Source organism: Beta vulgaris, chromosome 6, assembly GCF_026745355.1.
Source record: "Beta vulgaris subsp. vulgaris cultivar EL10 chromosome 6, EL10.2, whole genome shotgun sequence".
Classification (NCBI taxonomy): Eukaryota; Viridiplantae; Streptophyta; class Magnoliopsida; order Caryophyllales; family Amaranthaceae; genus Beta; species Beta vulgaris.
The window spans coordinates 23,474,134-23,496,488 of record NC_079207.1 but is presented as its reverse complement, the minus strand read 5'-3'; the positions used below and the strand labels follow the sequence as shown (position 1 = coordinate 23,496,488).

The 22,355-nt window shown below is 35.4% G+C and overlaps 1 protein-coding gene across 1 annotated transcript; it reads left to right on the top strand.

Moving 5' to 3' along the window:
• The first annotated feature begins 18,142 nt into the window (after positions 1–18,142).
• LOC104908490 (histone chaperone ASF1B) lies at positions 18,143–22,071 on the top strand. The gene is made up of 4 exons (XM_010697608.4): positions 18,143–18,220; positions 19,413–19,537; positions 21,289–21,404; positions 21,497–22,071. Exons 2-4 carry the CDS (start codon positions 19,429–19,431, stop codon positions 21,833–21,835), a joined length of 564 nt encoding a protein of 187 aa, XP_010695910.2. The 5' UTR covers positions 18,143–18,220; positions 19,413–19,428; the 3' UTR covers positions 21,836–22,071.
• The last annotated feature ends 284 nt before the right edge of the window (positions 22,072–22,355 follow it).

Below are 22,355 nucleotides of genomic sequence, written 5' to 3'. Positions count from 1 at the left end.
CGGATGAACTGGAACTTCTTCGTCTTTATTGGAGTCGAGATGCAATAAATCAGTGATGTCGACGTCAACATTTTCTTTTTACTTTTTCTTGATGATGAAAACGTTAATATTTTCGAACTCATCAATCGTGAGTCAAACAAGGATGTCGTGTTAAACCCCAAACATTCTTTCTCCTTTACGTGTTACCCCAAACCCTTCCTTCAGATATTTCCATGTCTCTATGCGGAGATACTCTATTTGGATTTTCTTCAAGTCATGCCTCATTATAAGACCTTCAAAAGAATAAGAAAGATAGAAACAATCATTATCCATGTAAAATTAAAAAATGAGTAAATTGATCTAAATATATAAGAAAGAATTTACCTAGGATTTAATGAGTGAGCTAAGCAATTAAAAAGACTGTTGCTTTTTGTCCAACGAGCTACAAGAATGCGATGAACTACTTCAAAAAACTCAGAGTAATCATCATCATCAAATGTCAATCCTTCATGAGTACTGATCACAATTTTCACCTTTTCAATCATATAGATCGAATCCCATATATCGTACACCAAATGTAGACTTGGCTTTTCAGTATCACAAACCCTTATCATCTCATAAATGGGTCGAGTAAAAAAAAAAGAATGTAGTCCACTTTTTCCCACCAGTTATCACTCGTTACTTTTTCTTTTACACAACTTGTCTTGCCTTGATTATCCTTTTTGTAACCTCCCCCCCCCCCCATTCTTCACTTATCACTATGGCCTTAAGAGAACGTCTAAGAAGCTTAAACCTCTTTAGCACAACAACCACTAAAGCGCATCAGCCACTGCAAGTAATTTCAAAGAAGAAAAGCGATTGAAAATTGCTAGTCTCATAGAATGATTCGTAATGAAGTTTTTCACCTGAACTGCATCACCATGAACTTGAGTACTCCAATGACATTCGATCATCATATGCTTCAATATTCGATTCTATATTTCTTGCAGCACAATATTTTTCAAAGCAAGGTTTCATGTATGGAAAACACATGGGGTTAAGTAGATCCATGGGTACTTGATTTCAATAAGTTCACCAGCAACCTTGCAATTGCTAGCATTGTATGTTATTACCTGAAAAACATTCATGGGCCCAACGTCTTCAATAATATTTTCTATAAGATCTGTAATGAAGTGCTTGTCCTTGACTTCACTAAAGCAATTCACACTTTTAATGAAAATGGGACCACTCTCACTAGTAGCCATGAAATTAATTAAATGTATTTTTTGTGGATCACTCCAACTATCAGACACTATTGTCACCTATTTCTCCCTCCATGTATCTTTTATTGGTTCCGAAATATCTAGATGATCTAATTCTTCTTCGAGCAAGGTGGTTCTTAACTTGTTATAGTTCAAAGGAATATAATCACTCAAATTATTGTCTGCGGCAAATTGAAAGGCCTTCAAGTAATGTGGGCTTCTTGCCAAATTAAAAGGTAATCTACCAGTGTAAAAAAATCCAAGCAATCTCAGCATCTAGATGATTTCTATCTTGTACATCATAGCTTAGTAATTGGGTTCTCTTTTTTTTTTTCTTAGCTTGTACATCACTTGGTTTGCCACCACTATTGTCACTATAAAGAGGAACTTCTGGTATAAGTAAGGGTATATATTATGGGGCATTAGCCTTATGTGTTCTCTCAGCCTCTTCATCCAACTTTATCATCTTACACACCATTTCTTTTGTGGTCTTCATACATTTTTCAATTCCTTTCGCCTTAATTCCAAGCAAATGGGTCATCATACTCTTGTATACGTTCCTTGAAAAAACTTACCACAAAGATCTACAAACAATCCCACAATACCCCCTTTCACAGCCCTTTCTTCAGTATTGAATATACCAACACTAGTAACATATTTCCAAAGAGGTTTATCTATATTAAGCTTGTTTGATTTGTCATTTGCACTACTAGATTAAGGATTAGACACATCGTAAATAGTGAAATAGATCGACAAAAAGCTACAAGTACATGAATAAAAAATATAAACCATAAATATTTTAAATCATAAATAATATCATTTATTAACTATTAAGTTAATCGTTATTGAGATTATATTTACACATGAACTAGCGAGCATTAAGTTAATCGTAAATTATGTTTTACATGAACTGATGAGCAGATTGAAGACAATAAAACCGATTAAAATAAATAAAGTAAAAGTGACATGATTATATTGATTGATGATTGACTTGCAAAAAAGTAATTGTAAAGCAAAAAGTGACATGATGGTTAAGTGACATGATGGTTGATGAGAGTAACACAACAAATAAATAATGAATAAAATAAGTCAATATACAAGTAATACAACAAAGTGACAAACATGAATTGCAGTAATATCCTAGTACTCCTACTCCTTTGGCATAAAAAAGTAACACATTGTAAAAAAAGTACCTTTAGGAGTGAATAAAGAACTGTAAAAGTTAGAAGTACTATTCCCTCAGTCCTTTGTCAATGTCACTTGCAGTTGTGGAGTTGCAGACTCTTTTAGAAAACAGGATTTAATTTAGCAGCAATGGTAGTGCGATACCACTTTAATAGTAGGGTTTGAACTTTTATATTCCAATACATGGTTTTTTTACTAGCAAAAAAAATACCCGACTTTGTGCTGGTGCGTGTCTAACATGTTCGCTAACGTTTTGACACGTGAAACGTCAGGTAATTTCACGTGTTAGTGCATATGAGGGTACTACCCTTTCCAATCCTTTGGTGAATTGGATTTTATTCCAATTTAAGTTCAGTATAGGATTATTAAAACTGATTATTGAGTATGGATGTAATTGATAGAAGTTATGTTGTTGTTAAATTATCGTTGCTACTTGTCGGTTAAAAACTCTTAATGACATTGAGTTTGCTGATTATTAATGAATTGAAAGTTCAATTTATGAAATGTAAGTTGCACTACATAGTTTTACAACGAGAGAAGTTATAATCTGCTATTTGATTGATGTTGTGGAGATTATCGTGGACGTGTTTTGGATTGTCAATTGTTGAGTAAAGGATAATCATGGTGAATGAGTTAAGTTAATAGCGAAGTTAGTTTAACAAGTTTTGATTTATAGAATTTGGTTGGATTGTCAAAAGAATTTTAGTAGAAGAATGAATTAGATTAGCTTCTTTGTATGGAATTTATAAGTGAGTATTTTATTAACAATTAATTAGAAAACGGTCAATAAACTAAATTAGTTTAACAAAGAAAACTCATTTTCTTATGCAATGAGAATGTAAGAGGTTAGCAAGAAGTAATGTAAACTTATTTGTTCTAATATAAATAGAAATTTAACAAGCTTTAAGTGATATGCATGTCAAAGTATAGTTGTAATTGAGATTCATTGTTGTTATAAGCTAAGAGGGTAGCAATTAAGAAGTTCTAATAGTTATGATGATTAGTCGAGAATTATTGAATCGGACTCAAAAGCTCAAGTGATTATGTTACTTTACTTACGTAAAGCGGGTAAATGGAATATGTAAGTGTCAATAATTACATACATTAAGATCATTAGAAATAGTTTCCTTGTTCATAAAGGCGATTAACAAGGTTTATCTAGAAATAAATGCGACTTGGTTCAAATATATGAGGAGGTAGGTAATACGTCTAATTCTTCTAGTAATTTATACTAAAAAAACTAGTAGTTTGATAAACTACTTTCACGATGGTTACATTATTTGTCTAAGTTATTAAGCTATATAGTGTAGATAATATTTGTCGTTGTGGGATTCAATTTAAATAGTTTTTTTATGAAAGATGCTAGTAGATCGGTAAAAGTGAATATATTAAGAATACTCGTCGGATTAGTTTATTTATCTGAAACTTAACAAGAATAGCTATTAACTCTTGTCATTGTTGCTAAAATAAATCTGAGGGTTAATTGTGGAGAGTAAAAAAGTATAAGATGATTGGAGTTGGTTGATGATGTATTAAATGAGAATCACTTAACTAGACGCTGGAAGTTAGTAGCTTAATAAACTAATTATCGCTAATAATGAGGATATTGGAGATAGTTTAACTAATTACAGATTAGACTACTCAAGTGGTGTTTCTAGAAAGAGAGATTTGATTTAATAACTGAAAATGGATTAATATAATAAATATGGACTATTCAATTCGTGTTCGCTAAAATGAATTAGTACGTGGGTTTTGTAAATAAGTGCATACAAGGTTAATGATTACTTTAACGAGCTTCAGTTATTTGATTCAGTTGTTCTGTAATTAGGAAAGGGATGAACTCATCAATGCAAGTATGAGTATGATTCCTAGATGGTTTATTGTTGATTACATTAATTATAATTCAATTAATGGTATAACTCCTTGTCAAAAAAATTAATGGTATAACTCGGACCATATTCAGTCACTTTAATCAAACTTTGATTGGTGAACCTTGAGTTGTGGAGTTTAAGTTAACTCTCCTTACTTAATTCTAAGTGAGAGATCTATTGCAAGTATTATTGGTGTTTGATAATTGTTATTATCATTATTGAAATGAGTCTACATCGATAATTGTGAAGTGGAAAAGAATATAAAATATTTATATGCAAGAGTACGAATTGTGCGTAAGTAGTTAATAACTCTCGTCATTAACTGAGAGACCTTTTGTCATTGTTGATGTTTAGCGAACATGATTATTTATTAGTAGGTGTTGTTCATAGTTTTATGATTGGAATTGGAATCGAGAAGTATATATGTATTGATTTGAAATAGTTATTTGTAAGGTTCTATGTTAAGTGATTATGGTTATCCGCGAAGGAAATCTCTTGGTTCGGTTAGTTATTCAAAGATTGTTGCTAAGAATTATTTAAACCATTGGATGGGTTCTGAATATGTTGTGATTGAAGTTCTCAATGATAATTGAAAGAAATCTAAAAGGGAAAGTAGCATCGTCTGAGTCGACGGATAATGTGACACAAACAATGCCCCCATGGAATGTGAACCTTGGGGACCCAAAGGGAAACCTTCCCCATCGATCTCTGGGGCGATAATCGGGTGATATATCAGGTAATGCAAAACATGTGAATGACTTATTAAATCAGCGGAAAATATACTCCAGACTAGTCGCAGTATTTGGCCAAAAGTAAAGTGAATGGTTGGGTGACGACTCTAGTGTTGGAGTGTAAGCATTGTCTCCTCCACCACGTTCTCTTTCCCCCTGGTTAAAAGAAAGTTATCTTGAATTATGAAGGTTAATTTGATATTGGATTCCCAATAAAGAATCATAGTGTGGTAAGTTGTTTTGATATTGAATTGGTAAGTTGTTTCGATATTGGATTCCCAATAAGGAATCATATCAGGTAATGTAATGAATGCTTATTCAATATTTGAATATAAATTTTAATATTGGTTTCCTGATAAGGAAGCATATCATGGTCAGTTATACTGAAGTTGGATTCCCGATCAGGAATCATATCTTATTATATATATTGGATTCCTGATAAGAAATCGTATCTTGTTATTGGATTTGTGATAATCGATTCTGTTATGTTTGAAAGATTAAGTAAATAAAGATATATGCAATATGCCTCTTTTGTGATTCTTAGAAGTCGTCTAGTTGCATTTGTTGTGATGTGAATGATGGTATATTATATAAGAAATAATTGAATATGTATGTTCAACAAGAATTGTTGTTAAGTATGTTGTGACGGATGTTCTTATCACTAGTAGAAAAAGGACAATTTGTGCCCCCCAAGTGCGTCGCACTATAAGGAAAACGATGCAGAAACCTAAGTTGTGTCGCATGCGAGCTAGAGTGCGACGCAAAACACGAGCTATATGCGTCGGACCCTTATGAAGTGTGACGCATATAGATCATGTGCGTCGGATCATGAGGCCGTCCGACGCACATCGCTACATACGAGTGACAAAATTTGAGGCCCTATATGCATCGCACGTCTTTGAGATGCGTTGCAAAAGGATGATTTGCGTCGGACCCCTAGCCCATACGACGCAAATCACTTGGCCCACCTAATGGCACGTATTACTTTTCATTTCACGCCGCACTCTTAAGTCCCCACTTAACCCTAAATTCCTCACTTCAGCCTTCAAACGCAAACCCTAGATCTCTCTTCACCTTCTCTCTCTTCCATTATCTCTCTTCACTTGTTTACCCTCATCTCTCTCACCAGTCTCTCACCGGTTTCTTCGCAAACAAGAATCAACAAATTTTGCAAAATCTAACCTAAGAATCCATTGAAATTCATTTCCATTCACGGGTTTCATCTCAAACAAGTAATCACCAGTGCATTTTCCGGTGAGACGGAGGAGGCGAAGGAAGAGACACCTCGCTGCGATTTGAAGCAACAGTTAGCAACGAGCGACTAAGAGCGACAAAGGTTAGAATTTAAATCATTCCTTATCTACGTCATTTTCTCTCTCCTCCATTTTTGATGTCTTTCATTGTTGCGACTTGCGAGCTCTTAGTGCCGACTGTTATCGATGGATTACCTGCGAGAGAGAGAAAAAATCGCGGAATCTGGGTAGTACTCGCTAGCGGATTTTATTTTTGTTACAAGTTTTCTTGCTGGCGTCCTCGAAGGCGGTAGCTAACGGAAAATGAAGATGAAGCAATTTTTTTTATAATTTTTGTAACTATGTAACTGATTTTTTTTTTCCTTTCGTTGATTTGCCTATTTTTATTTTCTGTAATTTTTGTATTATTCTGTAATTAGTTTTGTAAAAATACAATTTATAATTAATGTAAAAATTCAACTTTTTTCCAGTTTAGTTTCTGAATTGCAGTCATTATTTCGTTGTGGATGAATTATGCGTGAATTATATACAGGTGATGAATGATGAATCTAGATTATGCTTGAATTATGGGTGAATTATGTGTTGATAAGCTTCATGTGCGTCGCACATAGCACTACATGCGACGCACATACATGAGTGAGCTAGGTTGCTGGCGTGAATTATGCGCGGCCTTAAGCCTCATGTGCGTCGCACATAGCACTACATGCGACGCACATGAGTGAGGTGGGTGCTGGGTTTGCCATCTGCGTCGCATGGTAGGCGAGATCCGACGCAGATAGCTAACTAACTATGTCGCGTTGTTATCCGACGCATATCTTGTATTATGATCTGCGTCGAGGCCTGTGGCGTCGGACCCATGTCCGATGCAAATAGGCGCCTCGCATGCTACGCAAATCGTATATTCTGTAGTGTTATGTTGATTGTGTAAGTAGTTTTCAAGTAAAAGTCACCAAAAACCGTGTGTTAAACTTATTTAGGGGTTTAGTACTTAGCTTGGCTGATGTGTGTTTATGTTATTTTGTCAACATTGTGGCCCCTGTCACTTGTTGGGTGACAGTTTTCCCTAAATATTTCAGGTTAAAGTCATAAGTTAATGTTTTGCAAGTTGAATCTGATACCAGTTGAGCAATGTTGTATTTGTTTTTAAAGTAAGGACACTCGACGTTGTAATAGGTAGCTATTAATTATTTATAACTTTTTTTTATATATTTAAGAGTCGCCAATGCTCCTGATTCTTCATTGGTGTTGCTCCGCAAAAAGTGTTGAGACTATTGTATTCTTGAAGTTGGATTTAATTGATATTGTAAAAGGTTTAGATTATTTCCCGATTCAGGATTGTCTTATTTTCAAAGGAAGCTCTGTCGAAATAACTGGAGAAATTTATTAGAATAGAGTATGAGAATCAAAGCATTGTTGTAATATTTAATTGAATTGAATAGAGTTGGGATTTGAGTTCCACACTCTCCGATGTAATTCGGTGACTGTACCTTTTGTTAATAGTCCAAGTTATCTCAACCAGGGTCCATTTTGTTGTGCTTAATCCTCTGTAAGTTGGTCGAAAAATTCGGGTTGTTACAACCGGTGTCTTCTTTGAGGAGAGAGGGTGTGAGAGCGAGGAGAGAGATTTTGAGACAAAACCATCAACAATAGTTTCATGACGGCGACGAGTTTAGGGAGGAGTAGGAGTGAGGTTTTAAGGGTTTTAGGTTGGCCGTTGATTTTTGGCAATTGATTTTTGTGGTGGTTGGCTGGTTAGCTTGATGGGTGGTTGTTTTTTTGGTGGTTGTGGAAATAGTTGGAGATTTTTTTTATTATCCTTTTTTTTGCTTAAAATTAAAATCAATAAAAGAAATTGGACCAATCAGTAAAGAACACTTGGACCAAATAACCTTGCCAACCAGTTAAATTAGGTTATGGATCATTTTGAAAAGATATCCCTTATAGTTGAGATTATACTGGAATAAACCATTATTGGGATTAAGTTTAGGAGACCCCTAATAGTTTGGTTTATTCTTGTGAATTTTTCCTATATGAATTTAGATATGTTGCAAATGTAAAAAACTAAAAAAGGTTGTGAGTGATTTTTTAATATTATCTTTTTTGTGAATGAATTTTGAACAAGAACAATAGACATAATGAGTTAGCTTGACTGAATTAACGAGATTAAAGAGTATGAAAGGTAGTGAGTGTTTCAGACTTTTAAGGTAGACGTCATGTATATTACCTTCTCTTTTAAAAAAAGGTCAAGATATTTTGTCAATTTAATTTTTTGATTGAAATATTTGATGTATATACCACTTCTAACTTGTTTAGAATGACAAGTGAAAATGAGAAAGAGTTCCTTAAATTGTTTTCTTTTGTGAAGTTTTTCATTCCATTAGATCATTAAGGGTAATTTAGTTTTTTCCGGGGGAAGGGGGAACCATCTTCTTCCCCACTTCTTTTATATAATATAGATATATTTGATCAATTCCTTATTAGGCGTTCCTAGTTTGACTAGCAAATGCACATCTTTAATTATATATTAATATATGTAATTATGTATTAGTAAATAAAACTATAAAATTCGATATTATAAAGTACTCATTAATACGAATTAAACAAGACCCCCACATGACTATGTTTTTATTGTATATTTGGGAAACTTTTAGAAGATTCTTTGTAATTATTCTAGATAGTGGCAAGATTTCAAGTTGGAACATCAATAATGAACGAAGAGATTGTGAAAGTTGTCATATAATATATTATTATTTCTATCTTAACATAATACTTCATTTGTTTCAAAATTGATGTTACCGTTTGACTTTTGCAGTAATTCATAGACCCACCATTGACAATTTTTTTAGTTTTTACGTAAGGAAAATCTAGTCATGTGGGGTCTTGTTAGATCATTTGTCTCGATATATACTTTTAGAATATTAACTCTTCATGATTTTTACTTTCATAGAATAAGAGATATTAATAGTTAAAGTTACATATTGGCAAGTATGTCAAGTATTTTGAAACATATTAAATATTTCATAATATTAAGTTTCTATCGTTTAAACTAGTATATAATTCAAAATATTAATGGTCAAAGTTTTGCACTTATTTTGATAAGGGGTAAGCTTAACTTTTTCTAGTTTGTAGTAATGTATTAAGTGCAAAGTTGGGTACTAAAATTTACACAGAATTGCAGTTCGGATACTCAAGATGCAAAAGTAGAAGTTTTGATACCCAAGTCAAACTTCTTTACTTTTTCAGTTAACTTTAATTAAATAAAACAAAAAGTACTTTTTGAACAGAACTTTTCATTTATCTTCTAATAAAAGTTATATACCTCTTCCTCTCTCCTCCTTTACATAATCAGATCTATCACCCCGGCCCCCACCCATCTCTCCACCTCCTCTTAGTCTCCCACCCTTTCCCCCTTTGTACCCCCACTAGTTTTTTCTCTCTCCTCCACTCAACAACCTTTCTCTCTTCTCTAGAAATTGGAGAAAATAATAAAATAATGACATAGAAATAGTAGGGAAATTTCCTCAAGTACCCCTGAGATTTAGCGAAATCTCCAAATTACCACTCACATTTGAGAAATTTATCAGATACCCTTGAGGTTTGTGTTTGGGTCTAAAATACTCTTTCTAATGATGGCACGTTAGCATATGTTAGGTTGTTTGCATTAAGGCACGCGAATGAAGAGTGTGTGTGTGGGTTTTATGTTTGAAAGTTGGTAGTTGGAGCATTAAATGCAAGAAAGTAAAGGAAGAAGAAGGATTAAAAGTTGACAATGATTGAAAAATTCCCAAAATCTAGGGTTTTTTGGCAAAAAAAACGCATCCAGTTCTTCAAAAGATTCAAACAAAGGACGTTTCTTTTTCAAAAGGGAGATCAATCTATGCCAGGTGAATTCGAATTTGGAGGTATGTAACCTTAACTCCTCTTTTGAACATGTAATTTCGTCCCTGTTAATTGCTCAATTTTAAAGATTTCAACTATTTCATATGTGTCGGTATTGAAACTATGATATTAGGGTTTTTATTCTCGAAATTGTGGCCTGTAAATTGATTGTGGGTGTATTTTGGTGCAATGATTTTGTAGTTTTGGGGGATCTTTGAAAATGGATGCGATTTGGTTAACTATTCACTATCAACACAATGGTTATGACATAAGAGTACAAAATACTGATAAGTATAACTTTATGGGTTTGCTACAAGACTTAGAACAGGAAGCTCACAAACAAAATATCATACCTGTAAAAAACCCTGTTATTAAGTATTACCCACCTAGGATCCAACAGTTAGTTGCGGTTACCTATGATGTGCATCTTATTAGGATGTTTAGTTTCTTTCAAATGAAAAAAAAGGATAGATTGTACATAACAAACTCAGAGGTTCCTTTTAGTGTTGTTGAGAGTTTTCATAAACTGAAAGCAAACAAGGAACATAAGGAAAGGAAAAAATTAGAGAGGAAAAAAAAGTGGGCAGAGAGTCAAGAGAGGCTGAGAAGAATGATGGAGGAGCAATATAGGTTGAGACAATAGAGGGAGAGGGAAGATGCAGAGAGAACACAAAACGGGGAAGAAGAAAAAAGGAGAGAGGAAGAACAAAAGAGGAGGGATGAGGTCATAGAGAGCTAGCCTTTGGCTAAAGAAGTCTTTATTTGATGTTGATGGGGATCTCAAGGGAGGAGTAGAGTATGTTAAATTAGTAACTTCTGAGAAAGAGAAGAAGTGGGCTCAATCCCACGAAAGTTGTACAGGGCCAGCATGTAGAACAAGGTCTAAGCCCAATCCATTAGTTGCTACCCCTCTAAGGCCCAACTTCACAGAGTCCTAGGCCCAAAAGCAAACCCCACCAAAATCAATGGCCATGAAAAAACTAACCTAAAAAAATCAGTACCAAATGCCACTCAAACCCAACCAAGAAAAAAGACAAACTTCCAAGCCCACCCCAAATGAAGATCCTATCACCCAAACCCAGCCCACCGAACAACCTGCTAACTCCCGAGGCAGCACTTTCACCCAGCCTAATCAAACCCAGACTACTCAACCCACACAAATCCAACCCACTAAGGCCACCCAAACCCAACCCACACAGCCCACCCAAACCCACACAAACCAGAGAATCACATAAAAATACTACGAACAGAAGAGTCCCAAAAACAACAATTAAAGGGGGGGAGGGTACCTTCCAACCCTCACAAAGACAACAACACATACAAGCTACCCCTGACAAAAATGTATCACAAGAAGCAGGGCTGATGAAGATAATGTGCATGAGGAGGGTTTTTTTTTTGGTGATTTAGATGATGATGTAGAAGGAGAGAGTTATATGCAACAGGTTTACAGAAATAGAAAGTTATTCACTGAACAACCATTTGGTCAAATAGAGGTACATCAATGGCATTAATTTGTTCTTGGATAAGGAACATATGGTGCAAGTAGTTACAGACTTCTCTGTGCAGGTAGGGGCTGATTTGGTGAGGTTGAAGCTTGATGCAAAGAGGTACATTGTTGTCTGAGCAAATGAAGATTGTGGTTGGAGATTGCATGCATCTATGTTGCCTGATAAAGTGGCATGGGCTATTAAATCTCTAAGTGAGCCCTATTCTTGTCATAGACTTGAACATAACCCAATGGCTGGTATTAAGTGGCTTGCAGGGGAAATAATGGATCATGTGAGGGCTAATTTTGAAGTGTCATGTCAGTCACTTGTTGATTTGGTGTTGGAGAAATTTGGGGTAACTGTGCCTAAGTCTACTATGTATACGGCTAGGGCAGAAGCTGTTAAACAGATCCAAGGAGCACATGATGAATCTTATGGTCACTTCCCCCATATCATTAAGGAGAAAAATCTTGATGTCTTTGCCTTCATCAGTTGGATTAATGAAGATCCTACTACTCCACTAACATTCAAGAGGATTGATGTTAGTTTTGGTGCTATGCTCGAGAGCTTTATGAAAGGGTGCAGACCACTTATTGGCATTGATGGTTGACATTTGAAAGGAAGATTCACTAGTAGAATAAATGCTTATTGCTGCGGTCATTAAGTGGCCTATTCCGACGGTTTTGGCCGCGCAACAATTAAAGGGGCAGCAATAGGTAATTAATATATTGGTGCCGTTTTAAACCGCAGCAATATTTGAACATATTGCTGCGATTTTTGGGTAAAACCGCATCAATATATTTACTTTTTTTATTAAAAAAGTAGAACATATTGTTGCGATTTTGGCTAGAAACCGCAGCAATAGCTTGGCCTATTGTTGCAGTTGTTGCCCAAAACTGCAGTAATAGGTCCTGGTACAGGTAAAAAAAAATTCTTGGAATTTTGCAATTAAATTTGAAAGATTAAAATCATGCAACTAACCCATCCACTATCCACCAAATTCGCAGACAAACTGAAGATGAAATGACATGAATCGCATTAATACATAAAGATAAAAAACTAGTTACATAAATAATACAAAAGATCAAAAAGTAAAATGAAAAAGCAAAAATAACAAAACAACTATTGCAACTTAATGACTAATTACAAAAATTATAATAAGAACAAAAAATAAGAAACTGATCTAAAAAAACGAAAAAAATCAAAAAAAATCCTAAAACAAAAAAATCTACAAAAAAATCTAAAAACAGAAAAAAAAAATCAAAAAAAATCCTAAAACAAAAAATCACAAATAGATCTAAAAAAACGAAAAAGAAGAAAAACGAAAAAAACGAAAAAAAAAAAACGATTCATGGCTCGAATGAACGAACCACTCGTTTCTTGAACGAAAATAAAAAAAAACTCGATTCTCGAAACCTATTACTGGTTGAGAATTATTCAAAAAAATCAAAAAAACGATTCAAGGGTCGCGTCTCAACCTTTTAGAACGGGATCTCGTTTCTCGAAACCCGTTGCATTCGTCATTCATCACTCACCATTGATCGTCGCGTCTCAACCACTCACGAACGAACCGAAACGAACGTTGAAACCACAGAGGTGTGCATGGAAGAGAGGAGGTGTGCGTGGAAGAAAGGAGGGGGGAAGAGAGGAGAAGAGAGGAGGAGAGAGAGAGAGAGAGGAAGAGAGGAGAGAGAGTGAAATTGAAGAGGAAGGGGCGTGAAAACTGAAGAGAGAGAGGAAGAGAGGAGTGTTTAAAACCCTAGGTGATTTTTTTATTATTAATTTCAAAAGCCTATTGATGCGGTTTTTTGTAGGAACCGCAACAATAGGTTCAAATAATAATTTTTTATATTATTTTAATATATTGCTGCGGTTCTTGTCAGAAACCGCAGCAATATGTTTGGTCAAATAGTCAAAAATTTTCAAAAAAAATTCGTTCAAACCATATTGCTATGGTTTAAACCGAATCAACATGGTTATTTTATATTTTTTTCTTTTTACGTGATATATTGTTGCGTAGGGGTAAAACCGCAGCAATACCACCGTAGCAATAATCAATTATTCTACTAGTGATTTAATGTTTTCTCGTTATCTACAATAGCCCTAGATGTAAATCAACATATATCTCCATTAGAAAGTGGTTAGTGAGGAGAGTTCAGACAATTGGCACTATCTCTTCAGGAGTTTAAGTCTAACGTTGGGAACATCATATAGGGATGAGTGAACTTTAATAAGTGATAAAATGAAGGTACTACACTTACCATTAATTTTGTTCATTTTTTTGTTTACTTTATTTGTTTATAATGTCCTAATTTGTTACTCAATTAATTAGGGGCTTGAAGCTTCATTGAAAGCAAGTTTCCCAAATTCTTCTAGAATAATTTGTTGCAGACACTTGTTTAAAAATTTTAGTGTGAGTAAGGTGGTCCCAAGCTTTTGTAATTAATTGACTAGTCCCCACCTATTGAAAATATTTTATGATGCATGGAAAGTATGGTGGACCATATTTTGAGGTTTACTTCTGGCACGATGCTGATGCTTTCAATGGATGGTCTTCAACAAAGCAATGACAGAGATCAGGAAGCTTGATTTTGATGCTTATGCGTATCTTATGAAGGTACCATTGAATTTGTGGGTCATACATAAATTTGACACCACCCTTTGTTGTGATGATAACACCAACAATGCCACAAAGTCATTGTATGCCACCTTGGGCCTTGATAAAGTTTGACCTATCATGGGATATGCTGGAAGGTATGACTAACACTCATTATTTATTTTTCTTTAATTTCAGCCATGAACTAACACCCATTATTTGCCTTGTAATTACAACCATTCACTAGTAGAAAAAGGACAATTTGCGTCACCCCAAGTACGTCGCATGAAAGGCAAAATGACGCAAAAACGTAATTTGCGTCGCACACAAAGAAAAGTGCGACGCACAACATGGGTACATAAGCACCAGATACGAGCTATATGCGTCATACCATGTAGATGTGCGTTGCAAAAGCTCAATCTGCGTCGGACCCCTTGGCCCATCCGACGCAAATCGTCTCATCCTTGATAAAAAAAATTCACACTATCTGCGTCGCACGTGCCTTAGGTTCGTTGCAAAAGCTCAATTTGCGTCGGACCCTTAGGCCCATCCGATGTAAAGTGGACCAGGCCCGCCTCACTTTTTTTAAACCCTAGCTACAACATTTCTAGCGCCTCTCCCTCAACTTCATTCTCATTGTCACTCCCTCCAACATTTCTAGCGCCCTCCTGGCCTCTCTCTCTCTCTCTTCATCTTCCTCTTCCATCTCACTGTCACTCCCTCTCTTTCTCTCTTCATCTTCCTCTCCCATCCCAACATTTCTAGCGCTTTCTCTCTCTCACTCTCGCCATTACAGGAAAAGTCTCTCACTCTCGCCGGAATTTCGAAAGAATAACTTTCAGGCTAATCGAAACAACAAACGAAGACCTCTCACTCTCGTCGGAACTGCAAACGAAGATCTCCCACTCTCGCCAGCGAAGGGCGACTATAAATTAATTCGATGGTTTATTTATTGCTTTAGACTTTAGGGTTTTTTTTATTAGATCTAATTTTGTTTATTTGGGTTTTTTCAATTTCGTTTTCTTCTAGAAATCTGGGTAACTTAGACTGTTTCTTGTCGGTTTACGGTGAAGATTGAAGAACATATTTAACTCTCGTCGGTGAAGATTGAAGAACATTAAGCTCTCGTCGGTTCAAATTTGTTTTTAGTTATGTTTTTGAGTTTTCCCCTGTGAACCAAGAAAGAAAATATCCCCCGAGTGTTAATCGATTCAGATTTGTGTTTTTGTTTAATTTTTTCATTTCATTTTGTTCTTGTATTTTGTTATTCTATTTCGATTCAATATTCATAGTTTCAGATCTAATTCTTGTAGTTCTTCTGTAATATTATTTGTCTTTTTTTTGTATTTATTTAATTTGAATGTCAATTTGCAAACTCAATTGTTGGGACGATGCTGAGACTCATATTTATGTTTTTTTTATATAAAAGGCTCCATTTTGCGTCGCATGTGGCACAACATGCTACGCAGGTGAGTGATGCTTAGGCTGCTGGGGATCCCATCTGCGTCGCATGCTCAGCCATGTGCGACGCAGATGAGTGATGCTTAGGCTGCTCGGGATACCATCTGCATCACATGCTCAGCCATGTGCGACGCAGATAGCCAATTAATCGCGTCGTTTCTTAGTCCGACGTAGATCTTGTATCATTCATTTTTGTCAAGACCTGTGCCGTCGGACCTATATCCGACGCAAATAGGGGTCCCAGGTCCGACGCAAATCGTTAATTTTGTACTAGTGATTAGAAGGCATGGCTAGAATAGCAACAAGGCACGCCTCATGTAAAGATTGGCCAGGACATGAACTAACACCCTATGCCAAGGAGCAACTAAGGAAAAACTTAGAGGATTCTAGAGGCTGCCAATTGCATATGTCTGGCAGAGGACAGTGGGAGGTTGTTGAGGGCAAGACATCAATTCCTTTAGATATGAATGTCATGTCTTGTATGTGTGGTAGGTGGCAAATGACAAAGATACCTTGCAAGCATGCTTGTAAGGTTATCAACAACAGCAGGCTCAATCCTTCCCCATTTGTCTCCCATTGTTACACAGCTGCCACATACAAGGCAATTATGAACTAAATATTGCACCCATGCATGATCCCTCCCAGTGGGCACCTGCAAACGTCCCTATCATTGCACCACCTAGGGTGTGATTGATTGTTGGTAGACTACCTAGAAATAGAGAAGAGGTAGCCAGGTGAGCAAAGGAAGGGGAAAAGGCCTGTCAGTGTGTCACTATCAGGTGTACCAAGAGCAATGAGCTTGGACATAACAAGAAGAGTTGTATGGGAGGCGTGGCAACAACTTAAGAGAGGGCAGCAAATCGTGGAAGATAAAGGAAGAGTGCAGGCGTGGAGGAGGGTGTCTTCACACAACCTACTACTGAGAATGAAGGTGGCAACAAAAAAAAAGGAAGAAAACCCAAAAAGGCAAAGTACTCAGCTACAAGCTCTTCACAACCAACTAAAGCTTTTGTTTTGGTTCCGTAATTAAGGTTTTTTTTGGACTTAGGGCAGTTTTTTTTTTTTTTGCTATAATCAATATGAGTATTAACAATATTTATCAATTTAGGACATTTTTTAATACAATCAATGTTATGTAATTAACAGTATCAATTGAGGGCACATTTTGAAGATATAACATCAAAAATTTAGGCTTATTTGCAAGAAAAGTATTGTTCTTTCATTCATTGAAAGCCGACATATAATAACCCTTAAATAATCTATTACATTTGAGTGAACAAAACAACCCGCGTCGAAGTAACAATACGACTCCGTTTGGTAGGGCTTAAAACGTTTTCCCGGAAAACTGTTTTCCTCTATTTTCAGTTTTACATTGTTTGGTTGGCAAAAGAGTGTAAAACCATTTTCCCTTGGGGTAAAATTACTCTCCCAAGGATGGAAAACCATTTTCCTTTCAAAATGAAGGGAAAACTATTTTCCTTCTCTCTCTTGTACACTCCTCTCACTACCTCCTTACTTTCCCTTTCATTTTCCTTTCATTTCATCATTTTTTTTACATCGAACCAAACAACGGAAAACTAATTTTGGAATTGTGTTTTCCATTGTAAATTGTTTTCCATGAAAATCATTTTACACTGAAAATATTTTACGCCCTACCAAACGGAGCATACAACTCTTGCATCTTAATTAGCACAATAATAATCACAATAAAAAACCCCCAACCACCTAATGAGAAAAATCATCTCGTCAATCTTCTTTTGGAAATCATACAAAGTCTTCATCACTTTGTCTTTGCCATAGTCACCCAATTCGCCCTGCAATTTTGTTAAACCCCTTAAGATACTTTTGGTATCCCCGAAACTAGTGGTTGTTACAAGGTACACACTTGTAGTATAATTTGTTAGGGTTGTCTCTGGATTCAAAAACGCGAAGTTCCATCTTCTTCCTGCATTTGCAGGATCTTCTTGATTCATACACAAGAGAACCCACCATTTCAGCAATAATTTCAGAAGGGAAGGGCGACATTTTAGGGTTCGTGATTTTTTCTTGAATAAAGCAAAGAAGAGAGAGTAAGAGAGAATTGGGGAAAGTATAAATTTAGATTAGCTTTAAATTGGTTGAAGATAGAGAACAAACCTTTGGTCCCATCTAATAACCTACAACGGTTATATCACGCCTTAAATGCAAACAACCTAACATTTATTAGCATGCCGTCGTTATTGAGGGTATTTTAGACACAAACACAAATCTCATGGATACATGAGAAATTTTCCAAATATGAGGAATAATTTAGAAATTGTGCCAAACTTCAAGAATACTTGAGAAATTTTCTCAATTAATATTGATATGTCATACAAATCAATAATCAATGACATAGAGGGAGATGTGGTACCTCAGTGGAGTACCACCCCGAATTCTAGGACATTGTCCAGGATTCGAATCCTCATCCCGACAATATGTTGGTGTTTAATTTGTAAAAATAAGTAATAATTGTTCATCTCTCCCTTAGGCCTTAGTTATCTTCCTCACTTTCGCAGGTAAGATAGTAATACAGTCTTCAAATTCAGAATTCTATCTTCTTTAATAGCTCTATGCTTTAACATGAGTTTGAATTTCTCAATTATTACTTCACATTATTTTTTTTGGGTGTTTTCTCATTAATTGTCGTTTCACAACTTTGATTCTCATGGTTTTTCATTCTCATGGTTGAAAGAATTATTCAATTTCATAATTAAATTACAATCTGCCAGACTTCCTAGCTTAATTGGAAATTCTTGGAGTTTGTTATTTTTGTATTATAAAATTCTTATTCTTAATTTATGAATTCTTGGTTTCACAGTAGAGTAGTTTCCGCGGTAAAATTTAGGGTTCACTTTTCCTGACTTGACAATTTATCTTCATTCTTTTGGACTGAATTTGGGATATTGTTCATTTGGTTGATATTTATTGTTAAAACCTTAGATATTTTGGTGAATTATAACACTCTATATAGTCCAATTTTGTGATTGAGTATATCTTCTGATCTTAGTTACCAAGTTTGTTTCGTTCTTAATTTCGATTTTTCTAATCTTAGTTACCTTATTTGGTGAATTATGACATTCTACATAGTTCGTTTTGCAGGAGATTCTTGTAAGATTTAGGGTTTGCTAGGATCATTAGTTTGTTATGTAAGCAAAGACTGCTTAATTTAAATGTGAGTTATGGGTCTAATGTTTATGCTCAGCTGTTAATTCAGACATTATTCTGCTAATTGCCAGTAACCAAGTTGGTAAACTACATTTTGATTTGCTGGGTTAGCCCATTGTGATCGCCAAGATGAAAAATTTAGAGGGTGTTTGGTATGAAAAACGTAAACGGAATGGAAAGGATTTGGATAAGGAGGGGAAATGGAAATAATAACCGTTACCTTTACTTGTTGTTTGGTATCTTAGTGGAATGGAAACAATTGAGAGGATTATGATTGAGGAAGGAAATGTCAAATGGGGGGATTATGTTTCCCCTTGAATACGGTATATGTTACTTAACACTCATACCAAACAATTAGAAATGGAAACACTTATTTGAATCCGTTTCCTACATCAAAATTTTCCATACCAAACACTCTCTCAGAATAAATCAGACTTAAGTTTCGACATTTGTTTTTTCTTTTGTTTGCGGTTATTCTGTTATGTTGTGGATATCAAATTTTTGCACATAGTTGACGTTCTTAATGCGGCCTTGTTTTTTCAGCTAAGAAAGAAATGCAATGACGGCAATTAATATCACAAATGTCACTATCTTGGATAACCCAGCACCATTTCTTTGCCCATTTCAGTTTCAAATTTCATACGAGTGCTCGGTTCCACTTAAAGATGGTATTCCTCTTTTTTCAGTTTGATGACTATTGGCTAGTGATCCACCTCTGGTATGTTGTCAATTTGGTTGTCCATGGTGATTATTGCTCTAACTCAGATTGGAAGTTGCTTTGGGTGTTTGTATACTACCTCTGTTTCTTTAGTTGCACCATCTGCTTTTTGGCACTATTAATCAACCAATTTTGTTAAGCTGTCTCGCATCATTAGATAAGATAATGCATAGTCAAGTGGGGTGTCGTCCAAAGAAGCGTTTCAGCAAGTGTGAAAAACAAATGGTGCAACTAAAAAAAGCAGAGGAGGTATTTAGCTTCATTTCCTCTTTTTTTTTTTTCTGCCAATGATTTTTTTTAAAAATTTTTAATGCCGATAAATTGTGAAATGCACTTGATTCTAAATGGTTCTTCGATTTGGTAATTTGTTGAATAGCACAAATTGCATGTGTATAAACGTGTAAGGTGTAGTCATGATTTTGCACGTACACTTGGAATATTGTTCCTTATGCAACTTCTAAGAGCAGCTTGTCGGATAGTTTGTAGTGCTATTGGTTTTGTTTTTCTGGAGTAATCAAGCTTGTATGGCTGACTTTCTTTTTTCTTATGATGTATGAACTATGAAGTAACAATTCTATTTTGCAATTATTGGTGCACTAATTACATGAACTGCCCTATGAGCTTCATTAAGGAATGAGGTAGGTCGTACACTTGATTTGGATATGGTATCATGGGGAATGCTTTGTATACCATGTGGGTCAAGTACCTATTAGAGATAGACATAAACAAATGATAAAATCCAACTTAGCAATATAATTACTTTTTTGTTTTCTATTTGTATTTGGTAGTGGATTGATTCTCCAATGGATAATTGTGGAAATATTTCATTGACGAGTTTGTTGAATGCTTTTGATGGTATTGCCTTTAGTTTGTCATATCTTATCTTATAAAGGACAAATTTGTTATTTCGTGTTGTATTATGGAGTACTCCCTTTGTCCCTCAATAGATTTTACATTTCCCATGTTCACGTTTGCCAATGTTCATCTTGTATCATTAATATTTTTAATTCCATAATAATAAAAACTATAAAATTTTAATTTTTGTAATGTATACAATGAGATGAATCAAACAAGACCCCACATGACTATGTTTTTTCTTATATATTGGGATAAAAATTAGAAGATTTTTCTTATTAATAGTGCCATAATTAGAAATGGGAAGTCTATTTAAGGTTGGATGGAGTATTGTAATAAAAGTAATTTCAACTATTTTTCTCTCTCTTGTACCAATGTTGCAGCATTTATTCATCAACAATTATTTTTAAGAGCTCTATTATAGTAAGCAAAGCAAATTTGTCTTCATTTCTACTATGGTTGTATTATAATCCAAGAACCATTAATAATCAAGTATTTCTACTATGGTTGATTAAAGTATTATAAATGGTTCTTGGATTTGATAATATGCTGCGCTATCCAATACTCAGATTTGATTTGAGTATGGGCAATATGAGAAATTGCATGAGATTGATCATACCATGTGACTAGTATAAATGCCTGAAATATGATATTGGGGTCGGCCATTCTTCACATATATGAACTGATCATCGCATTTGTACTAATGTATTGCAAGAGGGTATGTTTTTTGAATCTGCAATCAGCTACGCCACATCCCACAAGGTGGAGAGAAACCTTATGACGGGTTTGTGAATCTTCTGGATACATTTTGGTTACATGCTGTTTGACTCATCTATTCATTTACAGATCTGGAGTGGAAACTAATCTATGTGGGATCAGCTGAAGATGAGACATACGATCAGCTCTTGGAAAGTGTGCTTGTAGGACCTGTCAATGTTGGTAACTATCGGTTTGTTCTCCAGGTTATTCAACAACTTTTAATTTGTTATAGTTGATTTTGGCTGCTTGTAATTGAGTATGCATGATTCTTGATGCTCTCTGTGTCTCATTCCAGGCTGACCCACCAGATCCGTCAAAAATCTGTGAAGCGGATATAATTGGTGTCACGGTGCTGCTATTGACATGCTCATATATGGGACAGGAATTTATCAGAGTAGGATATTATGTGAACAATGATTATGATGATGATCAGTTGAGGGAAGAACCACCTCAGAAGGTGTTTATTGATAGAGTTCTGCGGAATATTTTGGCTGATAAGCCGAGGGTTACAAAGTTTCCTATCAATTTTCAGCCAGAAAACAATGAGCATGTGCAGGAAGCTGCTGAATCCATTGATCATCCTTTAGACATCAACGAGCAAGAACAACTACCACCACCATCACTTGATGATTAGTCTGAACAGCTTTTCCCGAGTCTGAAAAATGAAATTAGTTGCTTACTTAGTTCTGACAAAGCCACACAGGAAATTAGTTCTGACAACATTTTGCAAAGAGTAAATGTGAAATCCCAAAGTTGTTCGATGTAGTGTGCTGAATGTGCTGTACAAAATGCTGGTGTATGCTGCTTTTGAGCTCTCTTGTGTAAATGTCAAATTCATACTAATCAAATATCAGAAATTGTGCTTTGCTCTCTGCCGTGTTGAGCTATTGCGTGTGTCTTAGTGTATTAGCGAATATGTCTTTGCATGTGATCTTGTGCAGCAAAAATAATGAAGATGTTGGTTTACTTTCTGCTGTTCCTGTTAAAATTTTCAGCAGATTGTTTTTTTTTTCTGTACGCTCGAGTGTTCATGCTTTTGCGTTGTACGGTTGTACACTTGTACCTGTGCTGATAGTACCAGAACTATATGGGAGAACAGGGTGTGCTGACTACTGGCAATAATCATGTACCTGCCCTTTGCTGATAGTACCAAA

Bases quoted from the DNA above. Each gene is read 5' to 3' on its own strand.
- LOC104908490 (XM_010697608.4), top strand. From the start codon at position 19,429: ATGACGGCAATTAATATCACAAATGTCACTATCTTGGATAACCCAGCA. The intron at 19,538-21,288 runs GTATTCCTCTTT...ATTCATTTACAG, and splicing joins CTCGGTTCCACTTAAAGATG to ATCTGGAGTGGAAACTAATC. The intron at 21,405-21,496 runs GTTATTCAACAA...GTCTCATTCCAG, and splicing joins ACTATCGGTTTGTTCTCCAG to GCTGACCCACCAGATCCGTC.